Raw genomic sequence first — 13,560 nt, 5'->3', positions numbered from 1 at the left:
GGAAAATCTTGTTGGTAACCTAGAAAAGAAGAGGAAATTAAAAGCTCTTAAAAAACTGGGTTTGATGCTTTTTGATGGTGGTATTGAAGGAACATCGTGGTGGTGAGGGGAAACACTGCATTCTGTGAATTGCAAACTGCCTTAAATTGCCAAACTGTGAATGTGCTCCTGAAGAGGCAAAGACTGACACCAGGCTCCGGCACACAAACACACAGGGTGGCTTCAAAATCAGTCCTAGTGAAGGCCAAGGAAGAAGGCAGACCTGGATGTGCCGCAGTTCAGTTCTAACAGCATTGGTGTCAGAGGGAAGCCTCTCCAGCGTCAAATCCCGTTCCCCACAGAAGCTGAAAATAAACTCCTGTTCAGTTTTACCTCTTGCTTGAGTCACTGTATGCCCTTGGTCTCCTCCCTCCCTTGTTAGAACTGGAAAAAAATGCACGTGTCTCGTTCCATGGGGGAACGGCACAGCGCACGTGGCTGTTACGGTGCTCGCTTCGCCTTCTACGTTTGCTTCAAGTTTAATGTGTCAGAAAAGCCCGTCTTCGATGGGACAGCGTCTTGGTAAGTTCTAGTTGGCTTCCGATGCAGGGATGCTCTGCAAAGGAAACGCCCTCTCTCGTCACTAGAGCCGATCTGCGTTCAGCTTGCAAGGTGCTGCTCACTGTGCCCACCGCAGCTCGGCGGCTGCGGCAGGGCTGTCCCCTTCTGTCAGCTTCTCCTTGCAGAAGGTCACTTTGATCTGCAACACGCCTGTTTTGGGGCGGTCTGACCCAGTCATCGCTGGGCCTGCTGGCGCTTCTGTTCGTCATGGCTTGTTCCCTGCTGAAGCAGTGAGACTGGGAAGGAGTCGTTGCTGGAGGAACAGTAGTAGCTGGCTGTCTTTTTGCTTCTGGACTGGTACTGGAGCAAGCTGCACGGTGAGCAGCGGGTTCACTTGTCTTTCTGGGAGACTTCCTTTATTTCTCTGAGCTTTAATTGGAATTTTTAAGTGTTTGACTGAAACTTAGAGAATTAGGTCCCCAGAGGTGAGTTTGGCTGAAAGAGCAAGTATCTGTACTACACTTTTATTTCTGAGTTAAGAATTCTAGCTGCAGTCAGAATTAAGACATCCTATTTGTGTATTTCACGTAAGAGAAAATTTCCCTTTGTGGCTAAAAAAAATAGTGTATATATATATATTCAAAAGGGGGGGAACCCCCAGCGGCCCGAAGCGCACGTACCTTTTTTCAGAAGAAACCTTGGGTTCGCAGTAGCAGATCCTGCCTTACCATTTGCTGCTGCACATCAGGAATTACTGCTCTTTGTAGGAGCTGTATGTGGGCGTACCAAGCTTGTGCTTTCTAATTATACCATTAGCTCCGTGACTCAGCCGCTTGTTAACCATGTCCCCTTTTGTTGGGAAGCGCGCTCCTGAAGCAGCCCGTGCTTCCGCAGAAGAGCAGAGCGCGGAAACTTGGCACGCATGCTTTGTCAAAGTGCATTTTTTGCACGTGAATCTGACCTCCAGGGGGTAATGAATGCATAAACCGATCTCGTAATGGAGGTGAAAATCTAGCGGCTGATGAGGGGACGTCTGCTTGGTTTTCTCATGATTTGCAATCACTACGTCACCCTAATCAATTCCACTGTAAATGTAAATGAATCTTAGTGTTGCTCCTCCTCTGAGGTTCTAGGTGGGGAGAGGATCTAGCTGACCTGATTTTGCTGAGAGTATCCATTTCTTAAACAACCACCAAAGTGTTTTCAAGGTTCTAGGAATGTAGAAACTTTAAAGTTTTGTGCTTCTGCAAAAGAGGCGAGTCCTTACTCTTTTCCAGAAACATCTTGTATGTGAGTCTCTAGATAAAATGTGCCTGGATTATCAAACACTTTATCACCCCTTCGGCTATTGCTGTGAGAGTGGCTGTTTTAAGCATTTTAATTATTACCTAAGGAGAACAGTTACATACCTCTTCAATGGTTAGGTTTTTGTCTGGTCCGGTTAGATAGGGAGTGAGAAAAGATTCTGATGGCCTCATTGTGGAGAAAAATCCATTTGCACAGATGATCACTGTGGGATAAATCCAGCTGTGGCCTGCAGCTCCCTTCCAGCAATCCATCGTCTAACTGAAAAAAAGGTAGCACACCAGGAATTTACAAGGATGGTCCTCACAGTAGGTAAAAAATCATTTAAAAGTTTACTTTTTAACTAACTCTGCTTCAGCTGATGTTTATTCCACATATAAACCTGCCGGTGATCGCAGACGCAGCTTGTAAATGAACAACTTGGATCAAGGTGCTTTGGTGGTGGTATCTCTGTGTCGTCTGTCAAAGGTTGTTCGTAATGACGGGCTTAGAATTGAGTGGATGTGTCCTCCTCGAAGAAATAAGTTCCATTACAGTCTCATTTCCAAATGAACGAGTGGGCAGACTGAGAGGGAAGCTCGTTCTCAGCGTGCTCAAGGAGACTCGTTTCTGTTGATTTGCAGGATGAGAGACAAGTGGAACAACAGAGCCGCAAGCCCTTTTGCAGCCAGAAAAAGCCACCAGCCAGCGCTCAGCCCGCTGTGAGCTTGGTTTCTTCAAAATACTTTAATACCCATCATATTCATGCACTCCACTCATTTGAGTGGTTACATAAAAATGCAGAAACTACCTGCTCGCGTCAGCTGCTCCAACGTAGAAAAGAGGAATGACTATTGGCTATTGAAAGTGATCAAAAGGAAAAGAAAGAGACTCGTTTCTTCACCGTAGTTGGCAGCAAAAAGACGTCTGAAGAGATTTGGGGGGTTCAAAGCTTGTTCTTCTTGTTTTGCTTGAGAAAGTCAGTTCAACTGTTCCTGGAAAACAAGTGAAACAAGAATGTTCTGAAACCATAAAAGAATGAAAGCGAGCGCTGACTAATGTTTAATCAAGCTGTTACAAGCTATTTCTTCTAAATCGTTGAATTCCATTTTATAGCAGGCACTTCATCGAAAGTGCTTCTAATTGCACTGTGAGATTAGATTTATTAAAACTTGGCATAAATAGCATGCTGCTAAGGCAGTATTTCTGTGACCTCAGGGGAAGGGTACAAAAACCAACCCTGAGCATTGATTTCAAATGGTTGCCTCTGACGATCATCTTACTCTTACAAATCATTGTGTCTGTATATGAAAAATAGCCTGTATTAACCTAAACTCTTTATAGCTGCTTTAAAATCCTTTGTTACGTTGCCTTTTCAAATTAAAAATATATTAAACCCTGGACTGATCAGTGACATCAGCATAGATCTTGCATCCCTTCCAAATGCACTGAGCAAGCAAGCGAGCAGCACACTTAGAAGTAACTCCGAAGGGAATACATTACCTGTCAAAGCTGTGGCTGTCGTGTGTTTGCTGTGGATTCATGTGCCGTTTCCTCCTAGGCTGACTTTCTGTCTTGTGGAAGAGAAGTCAGAAACCACCCTTCAGGATTGGAGGTAGTAAGAATTTTCTGTTTCCTTTTGTTTCCTAAAGTTCTTTCTAAACTTGATAAAATGTTAACAGAATTTAAATAATAAGAATTTAAATAATATTTTTTTCTCTTCTTTCTTGCAAAACTTCCACCTGAAGATTGCAGGGGACTCCTTCTGCTTCACAGGTTTTGTCAGCAAACTGAGTTCTAATTTTAAGATAAAGCTTTAAGATTCACGGGAGCTAATGATTAATAAAAACTGACACGGCAAGAAAGCAATCAGTCGGTTGCATTCTTCTGTTAATAAATACCCGTAAAAGCTGGGATTCATGGATAAAACACAGCAGCCACCTGAAGTTTGGGCTGACAGTGACCCTCCTGTGTGCACAGCACAGTGGCCTCTGGGCTCAGGGGGTCTCTGCTGACTCTCCTGGCTTTGCTGGGGGTGTAGGGAGGTAGGACATTGAAAAGACCATGTACTGGTCTTTGGCCAGGAATTACTTCTGTAGAAGGACCGATGTGCCTATTAAGGGCAAATGGACAAGAAATAAGAAGCTTCTAAATCTACTTTATAAGCTAAAAAATTAAAACAGAACTGCTTCAGAGAAATGCTGCTGCTGTACTTTCCTTTACCCAGTTTTTTCAGACTGCGCTCCCCAAGTCTTCCCAGGCTCGTCAGAGGAGGGAGTCGACCCTGAAGCGGGTTGGTGGGATGTGTGTTGATGCTGGGAGCAAACGCCGTGGCTGTGGCAGGAGGGGCCGCACGTGCTACCCGAGCAGCTTGGTGAGCAGGACCTGAGCTGTGTACCTTTCCACACGTGTGGAAACTTCTCACACTGCTTCTAAGCGTAGTGCAACAAGGCAGGCAAGTTTTCAGAGAAGCCAGGTTTGCCTCCGCCTCCACGTTTCAACCTCTTCCTTTAACAATGGCTTCTGAGAAGGGAAAAGAACCACGGGCCAGACGCTGCTGGGTAGGTCTACTGGCCTGCAAACGGTGGCTGCTGACTGGTGTCCCTCAGGTAACCGTGCAGTGCTTGGTTTGATACGTGCTTGCTTTGAACCATAGAATCGCAGCATGGTTTAGATCTTTAAGGGACCTTACAGATCATCCAGTCCCACCCCCCTGCCATGGGCAGGGACACCTCCCACTAGACCAGGTTGCTCCAAGCCTCATCCAGCCTGGCCTTGGACACTTCCAGGGATGGGGCATCCACAGCTTCTCTGGGCAACCTGTCCCAGTGCCTCCCCACCCTCTGCAGGAAGAACTTCTTCCAGATATCCAATCTAAACCTCCCCACTTTCAATTTAAACCCATTACCCCTTGTCCTGTCACTACAGGCCCTTGTAAAAAGTCCCCCCCAGCTTCCTTGTAGCCCCTTCAGGCACTGGAAGGTGCTGTAAGGTCTCCCCGGAGCCTTCCCTTCTCCAGGCTGAAGACTACGTAGACACAGCTGAATACAAAGACACAGTTTGTTGGCTGTTGCTGCCCTGTTGGCCAGGACTGGCCTTCTCAGCTTGCTGGACTCTATCTTCATGGAAGAGACATGTCCAAGCCCACTAGTGTCTCAAAGGCAGTTAGTGTAGTGTTTAGATGGGGTTGTAGGTACGGGGAGCAATGTGCTGGGCTTTCATATTTATGTGGAAGCCTTTGGCATGCTGGGAGAAAGACAAGTGTTACTAAAAACTGCGGGGAGAGGTGGATTTGTTCAGTTTCCTTTTCCTGCAGATCTAGAGAGCCTGTGGTTCAGCTTTGCTCAAAACCTGCTGAGCCTTAACTATCTCCTTTCCAAAGGGTGTGTGTGAAGGTCCATGAACCCACGGCTGGATGTGCGCACCTTGCTGTTTCGGATGAAATCTCCGATTGCCGGGTTAATTCCCGTTTGCAGCTGAAAACCCAGGGTAACGTAAGGCCTTACCTTTCTGTTGCTGTGTTTCCACCTCCGATGTGTTGTGTCCTTCCTAACGCTCCTAAGAGCTGCCCTCTGCCTTCGCTATTCCTTGCCGTCCACCCCAAAATGCTTCCCCCAACTCCCAACCCTAGAATATTTCTTTTGGAAATTGGAGAGAGTAGGAATTATTTTTTTGTTTTAAAGTCTTTTCTGAAGATAGCATTCTCTACAGCTGCAAACCAGAGACGTTGTGTCTGCTTGGTTCATTCGCTCCTTGGTGGCATCCCATCTGCACGGAAGGCAGTGAGCTCCAACCAGTTCATGACCAAAGAACTTATTATTTTACCAGTTCCTTTCCTGCAGCTTACTGCTGCCATTGTTTTTTTAATGGCAGGAAGTTGCATGTTGCTGATTCCTTTTTGCCAGATGCTACGTAGAGAGAAATATTTGTTAACCTTCTGTACCAAAGGCAGTTTGAGACTATTGGAGCTGGAAATACCTAGTTCCTCTTCTTCATTTAAACACAAATTCTAATTCACTTCCAGTCCAGGACTCACATCTAGTTCTTTAACTAAATGCCTCAAAAGAAGATTCCTGCTTGTGAGGAAAAATAACACAAAATAGTCCTTGCTTTACTGGACTTTGTTCCAGTTTCTTCAGGCAGGAGTGTCATGCCCTCCGTCCCGCAGTCATAAAGACATTTACTGCTTAGTGGAGACTAAGTACATCTCCCGCTTGTACAACCGCATTGGTTACGCTGTTCTGCTTAGAGCCAGATTGCAACAGAGAATGTCTGCACAATGCACAACAGTGACAAAAAACCTGGAAAATTAGCTGGGTTCATTTGGTCAAATCCCACCGATTCTTCTTGTGGTTGGAAACAAACAGCTTCTCTCCTGCCCGCGCTCACCTCTGGGCAGTTTGGCTAGTCACAGCAGGGGACAACGGTATGGAAAGCACCTACGTCTCTACAAGTGAGAGCTTGTGTCTCTATGGCAAAAATATTATTCTGTAAATGCTAAGTATTTTCTATTTTTATTAGTTAGATGTAGATATTGGAAGCTAGAAGCAAACAGCAGTACAGAAATAACTTTAACATAGGAGTATAATTTATATTCAATTAGGCATTCATTGTACAAACTCATTTATAGCTCCTTTCTTCTGGGCTAACCGTCCTGTATGCTGGACTAAATTAACCAAAGGACTTGAAGTGTTTTGATATATTCCAAGGTGCTGACTCTGCCAAGGTTAGCAGACCTCCTCATTGGGCAGTCAAAAGCACACATCAAACTTCTTGTTTTGGTTATAAATCTTCTTGAATATTGATGTGAATCTGGAATTTTCCTGTGCAGAATCAGCCAAACTTCCCCACAACGTACTTCTCTGGTCTTAGTCCACACTACTCAGTCTCTTTGATACTTTTATCTGTTCCTGTTGAAAGAGGAAGACACTCAGTCCCGAATTCAGTTCTACTGGATGCAGGAGGAAAGGGATTGGGGCCCTTTCATTTGGTTTTGACTTCTGGGCTATGGACTCATAGTGTGCGCTGGCAGCCCAGAAGGCCAACCGTATCCTGGGCTGTATCCGGAGAGGTGTGGCCAGCAGGTCAAGGGAGGTGATTCTGCCCCTCTACTCCGCTCTGGTGAGACCCCACCTGGAGTGCTGCGTCCAGCTGTGGAGCCCTCAATATCAGAAGGATATTGACCACTTGGAGCGAGTCCAGAGGAGGCCACGAAGATGCTCAGAGGGCTGGAGCACCTCTGCTATGGCAAAAGGCTGCGAGAATTGGGCTTGTTCAGCCTGGAGAAGAGGAGGCTCCGAGGAGACCTCATTGCAGCTTGCCAGTATCTGAAGGGGGCTACAAGGGTACTGGGAGAGGACTTTTTACAAGGGCCTGTAGTGACAGGACAAGGGGTAACGGGTTTAAATTGAAAGCAGGGAGGTTTAGATTAGATATCAGGAAGAAATTCTTCACAGAGAGGGTGGGGAGGCACTGGGACAGGTTGCCCAGCGATGTTGTGGATGCCCCATCCCTGGATGTCTTCAAGGCCAGGCTGGATGAGGCTTTGAGCAACCTGGTCTAGTGGAAGGGGTCCCTGCCCATGGCAGGGGGGTTGGAACTAAATGATCTTTAAAGTCCCTTCCAACCTAAACCGTTCTGTGATTCTATGATTCTATGACTCAGTGCAGCGCTCAGGTCGCAGCTTTCCAGTGTAGGCCAGGCAATGGTCGGGGCTCAGCGGTGGCCAGGGCACCTTCTCAGGCAGGTGGTGCAAACCCCGCTCCTCTGTGGCATTGGGTACAAAAGGCCGGCTTCTGACATGGGCTTCTACATCCCAAGGGAGGAATCTGTCGCTGTGGGTAGGTAGGAAAGAATATAATGTAATGATGCAAACACAGGGCCTTTGGTTGAGAAGGAGGTGTGTGCAGAGGGGGGATAGACCCTGCACCCACACGCATGAGCACACGGGCATGGAAGCAGCCTGCCAACACCGTATGCAAGAGCCAGAACAATCAAGGCCGGGCGAACTCTGATCTTTGCCATCGTGCACGGCGGGATGCCAAGGTGGTTGCTCTGTTCTGGTGTATAAATTACTGTTGCTGAGCTATTTATAGGCAAGTAAATAAGAAACTAAAGCACCTTATCTTTTCTTCTCGGCGCAGTGCCGTTACGGCGCTCTCTTAGCTGGCGTATGCTGTAACGGAGTGCGGTAGTGATGCGGTGTAGCCTTTCAGCGCTGTGCTGTACGTTCCTCTTGCACGCGCGCTGCGGCAGGACCTCTTCTCCCGCGAGGGCCTGGCCACCTCAGCCTGTCTGCCTGACTCCTACAGCCGTGTCGTATCGCCAGCTACAATCTGCTCCTTTGATTCGTGTCCAGCGTGGCTCAGATGCTGTTTGCAAGATCTTGCTATTTTCCCTTCACATCTGCTTGAGACAAGCATGCAAATGCTTCTGATCAAGAAAATCCCAGCTATGACTGCAAAGTAGCTGCCATAAATTAAAAACTGGGAGGGGGAGAGAAAAAGGCAGAAGAATTATTAAAAATACACTAGGAAAACATTGCTGCTTCTGGAGATGAGACACTTATTTACTTGTGTTCTGGCACAGTTTCTCTATGTTCAAGTTTTTGCTTTGTAATTAAGCAAAATCTTACTTTTCCAGCAAACAGCAGATCTTTAAGAATTAAGAACTGCCCCTTGCTTCCAACCCACATGCCTCTTAATAAACATCAGAGGACAGAAGGGGTAGGAACAGGAATTTTCTTCTGTTAGTGCAAACTGTAGAAGCTTCATTACCCACATTGTAATGAATAATATAAGTAAAGCATCTGAGTTGGTCATTTTTTTGCTCTTAATTGCACATTTTTAGTGCTGTCACCACACTGACTTCAGTAAATATACTGTGACTTTGCATCAATATTTTCTACAACAGTGGCAAGCATATTCCTGTCCTTAATGGTAAAGTTTTATTTTTTAGTGTTTAATTCAATCTTTAATCTTTGAAAGTAACTTTTGCCTTCTCTGTGCAGAATATCTGAAGACCTTTATTCTTCTTCAAATCCGTGGGAGCAGGAAGCTGCCCCAGCTGAGGTTCCCTCTGAGAAAAAGCGGAAGTCGGCACACTTCAGTTGATTCCAGCATGAGTGGAATCAGGCTGACTGAAGTTAGGGACACTGTTGTGAGATAGGATGTCCTGCCCCAAGTTAAGTGCCCAAGCTAAGGGCAGAACACTCTGTTATTTATTTTGAGATATAGACCCAGTTTGCTCCTGTACTGGAATTAGAAGGCAGGTGTCCTTGTCACTTGAGCTGGGAGAATTCCAACAACACGGGCTGTGTCTCATGGTCTCGAAACCCCCTAGCAACATCTGGTCATGTTGATGCTGCATCTGAGAAATCCAGCCTGAATTTTTGGGCAGAGATGATGTTATTCAGCACCCTACCAATTAGCAAAAGCTGTTCAGATAGGAGGGCCCAATTATTTCCCTTCTTCTGTATCTGTATCTGGTGTATCTGGTGTATCTGCCTTTAAAAAGTCAGCATCAGTAATCCTAAACGCTTCACCAAAAGGCAGAAGGGAAGAATGCTGGCTGACAGAAGGGAAGAGCACAATGTCTAGATTTCTACAGAATAAAGAGGGAATTAAATTGTCTTTTGGCATAGCAATTTCATTCTTGGTAAACTTGTGAAGATGAATTAGCTAAGCAGTAAATGGGCAGTAAGTTAATAGCACTTACCTGCATCACTATGTCTAGTCCCAGGCCTTTTGGATCCACGACAACCACTGTAAGAATGGTCTGAATCACCAGTGCCATGAAGTTATTGAATCCGAACATCAAGGCGTAGCGTTCCATGCTCAGACTGACTGCAATCTGGAACCTAATGTGAGACTGGCATCAGTTACTTCACACGGAGTGGAAGGTTGTTCTTCCCAACTGACTTGATGAAGAGAAACGATTCATGCAGATGATGTATCAAGGATGGAGTAAATAGTGCTTCATTTGTTCCTTTGCTTCCTTATTTGCACGAAATGTCTTGACTGCCATAGTGCATTCTGATGGTTTTTTACTTGCCTGTGTTGCTTTTCCAAACCATGTTATCAGGTGAACTGCTTTATCGAGTTAGGAATCGGATCTCTTTCATCATCCCCTTTGTTTCCCCTCTACCTTCACAGACTGTGCCAGTCAGGTTGTGAAGTCTCTATGGAGGCTTTGAAAGACATGGCCAGACAAACCCATCACCTGGTCTGGCACTGGCAGGAGTTCTCTCTTAATTGATTTTTATCAGGCCTTTTTTGGGTGCAAGCTTTTACTTTTTTTTTTCTTTTTTTTTTTGCAGAGTATGTTGAATTAGTCCAGGTGTGGTCCACTGCAATGTACTAGCAACCCAACAAAATGAAAATAGAGGATTTGCTTGGCTTCATCCAAGATAGGGATAATTTTGTGATGCATTATACTTTTAGCAGTTTTCTGAAAAGGTATCTTAATAATTTTGGAGTTTGACATAAAAATTCATTGAAATAGTGTGGTATGTCTAAAGACAGTCCAATCAATAAAATGACTGGAGTAGTAAAATATATTTATTACACAAATTTATTATATCGTATTTTTATTTCTATTATTTTGCCTTTTCTATTTCTGACGACAGAATAACTTGGTGTCCTAAGAGTTATTTTCTGAGTTTATATGTTCAATGTTTTCTTTTATTCCTTGTTTACATCATGGTATCATTATGGATTACATGTATAAAGTTACGTTGGGGAACACTCTATGCCGAATCTTTTCTTGCATTCACGCAATTCATAGCTTGCTAACAAGTCTGTCAGCAAGGGTCGAGACTTAAGGGATCTTAAAGGCATGCTTGTCCTTCTTGTTCCCTTTGCATCTTTGTGCTGGGTTCAGTCAGGCGAGAGTTAACTCTCTTTCCCGTGGCTGTTAGGAAGCTGTTCCTGGATGCATGGAGCAGCACCGAGAAGGTCTCAGCTGGCGCTGGGCAATGCCTGCGCTGAATTCAAGGTCTTTCTCCGCTTCTGACCCTGCAGCTGCGTTCCCAGCTCTGCTGTCTGGCTACAGGCAGTGCAGGGGACACACAGCTCAGGCAGCTGACCCCAACTGACCAAGGGAGTATTTCATTCCATAGTACGTCATGCTTGGGGCAGAGGCGAGGAGGGGGTCGGGGAGCCATTACTGTCTCCCTTACTCTCTCTCGTTCGCTCCCATACACTTGCTCACACTCTCCCTGACTCCTGCGTTAGCTGCTTTGGTAACTCCTGTGCTGGCTTGTTCATGAGGGAGTTGGTGGGTTTGTTTAGTTTTCCTGGTTGTGCTATCGCTGACAGGGTTCGCTGGGCGCCTGCTGCGGCAGTACTCGGGCTGCGATCGCTCTCGGGCTGCGGCCCTCGGGCTCGCTGGGTCTGACTCCCACTACTCAACCCCTGGTTGTGCACTGGTCGGTGGGTGGTGAGAAATTGTATCATATTGTATCATATGTTTTATTTTCTATTATTTTAGTTATTTATTATTAGTAGTATTTGTATGTATTAATTTAGATTGAATTAGTAAATAGTTCTTATCTCAATTTTACGAGCTTCCTTATTTCTTTTTCCTCCGATTCTTCCCCCCCACTGGAAGAGAGTGGCTTTGTAGTATTTTGCTAGCCGGAGTTAAACCAGGAGAATCTTCTATGCCAGGAAGGAGGAAAATAGCTTATCTGTTTGGCTGTTATTATTGCCTCTAGCAATAAGGATACTTTGTACCTTGTTTAACTTCTGCCTAGTTATGTGTTCAATGTCCTTTTGATACTTTTTCTTTTATGCTTGTTCATAAGAAGCAAAACAACATACCTAGACATTTAAGTGTCGTCGTTTTTTACCTAAACAGTTATGTGTAGCAAGGAGAGATGCCTAAACTTGAAGTATTGTTGGTATTTTGTGCATAATAGTAGCACTGTAAGGTTTTATACTTACGTTGCTATTGTTATGAGGAGCATGTAGCATGCTTTGAAAATGAGATAGCCGGCGTAACATGCCCAGATATTGGTAGTGAAGTGCATGAGAAATAGAGAACCAGCATCTATTGCAGAGAAGATCCCTAAAGACAGTTCTCCAAAAAGGTCCCAGTTAATTTTCATGTATTGTACCACAAAAGATGTTACTGAGCCTAGAAAAAGAGGAAAAAAGAAGCCCATGTAAATGTTGTTTGATATACTGTATCACCAAATATCACCTATATCACCACAGCAGGGGGTTTGGAACTAGATGATCTTTAAGGTCCTTTCCAGCCCAAACCATTCTGTGACTCTATGAAATCTTGCCACTCTCACCTGCTGAAAGGCAATGCTGAATAATGAAGCAGAGGAGTTCTGAAGTATTTTGAAAGCATTTCTAATCCTTCTGAAGTTGTGCGGGTCATTTTTAGACAACTGCATAAATCAAGTGTCTGCCACTTGTTTCTGAAGGTGTTACTCCACTTCACAGGATAAGCTGTTCTGGAGGATTCATGATTTAGCTGCCTGTACCCAGCATGTATCTCTAGGGGGAAAATTAGGAACATGGTTTGGAGCTCAAGAAGAACAATTCCAGCCTCTACTAGCTTACTTTATAGCTAAGCTCGTAAACAGGGTCTGGCTTAACTGGTTAGCTCTGTGCAGCTCAGGGGCCAAGCTGTCAAAAAATGGCAGTTTTGTGAGGTATCAAGGCAACACATTCAGAGAACTGGGGAAGGATGGGCACTGTTTGGTTTTTGTGGGCCAGACGCATCTGTTGCGAAGGTAAGCTCCTTGCCTTGCCCATCTTAGGGGTCTCATACAGTTGTCAAACTTCACCTCTCCATTGAGAAATGGGCAATTCCATGAAAAAGAGGCATTCATCAAGGAGCAGCGACTACAGGAGTTAAGTGCTTCTAACCCGTGATTCAGCTGGCTCATTTAATTGCCTACGTCAAAGTGAGAGTAATTGTTAATCTTAGAAGTATCGGCTTCTCCTTACGGCTGTCAGGGTAACCTGAATGACCAGGTATGACGTGGGCATGTTTATTTTCCCTGGTGCATCACACCCCAGTGTCTTGTGCAAGTTCTCTACAGCAGTACGGTGTGAATATGTGAAACACTGCCAAGACAGGGCGGTATCCCCTGATGTTACCTTTGGATAACTTTACTTCGCTTACGCGACACGGGCGTCTGCTTCCGGTGCAAAAGAGTAATGGTTAACACCAGGAGCGTAATGAATGTAAAAAGGTCTCTTTCTGCAAATCTCTGTATCTTGGAATGACTAAAATTCTTCTTTCCCTCCTGCTTCACAGGAGTGTTTCATTAGAGCAATGTCTTAATGACAGGATTATGTTCTTTTTGTGTAAAATATGAAAAACTTCTCTCATCTGTGTAAGCTGATACCATTCTTATGGGAACTGTGCGATTTCTTGTGTGGGGGGCAGAAATCCCCAACAACCTAATCAAAAGAAACACAGGTGCCTCTGAATGGATTTAGCAGTTGGATGCGAGGTCCACGTGACTTGTACACGCTGCGTACTGGTAGGATGAAGTTGGGCGTCCCAGTCAAAAAGGAAAATAGCAAAGCTCACGTTGGAACAGTTTTGTACATCAAAGAACTAGGTTTTGAATGCACAAGGCATACATTGGCTTCCTGGAGCATCTGCAATGGAATAGCTCTTCAAAAATGGTCTAAAGTAAGACTTTGGAAGCTGCCTTTGGATCGGTCATACACACAAACTTACTCAGAAAAGTGGCGATTGCTTCAACAG

The 13,560-nt window shown here is 45.0% G+C and overlaps 1 protein-coding gene across 1 annotated transcript; it reads right to left on the bottom strand.

Annotated features, from left to right (window-relative positions):
- Positions 1 to 8,129: 8,129 nt before the first annotated feature.
- LOC104505071 (thiamine transporter 2-like) lies at positions 8,130 to 13,555 on the bottom strand (the record flags this gene model as incomplete). The annotated part of the gene is made up of 4 exons (XM_010155387.1): positions 8,130 to 8,309; positions 9,541 to 9,682; positions 11,769 to 11,961; positions 13,534 to 13,555. Coding segments are annotated over 4 exons (537 nt in total), but the record flags the coding sequence as incomplete, so codon positions are not given.
- Between the last annotated feature and the right edge of the window lie 5 nt (positions 13,556 to 13,560).

Source organism: Eurypyga helias, unplaced genomic scaffold (genome assembly GCF_000690775.1).
Source record: "Eurypyga helias isolate BGI_N326 unplaced genomic scaffold, ASM69077v1 scaffold26827, whole genome shotgun sequence".
In the NCBI taxonomy this organism is placed as follows: domain Eukaryota; kingdom Metazoa; phylum Chordata; class Aves; order Eurypygiformes; family Eurypygidae; genus Eurypyga; species Eurypyga helias.
Note: the sequence above shows the minus strand (reverse complement) of the source record. Positions and strands in the feature narration are given on the sequence as shown.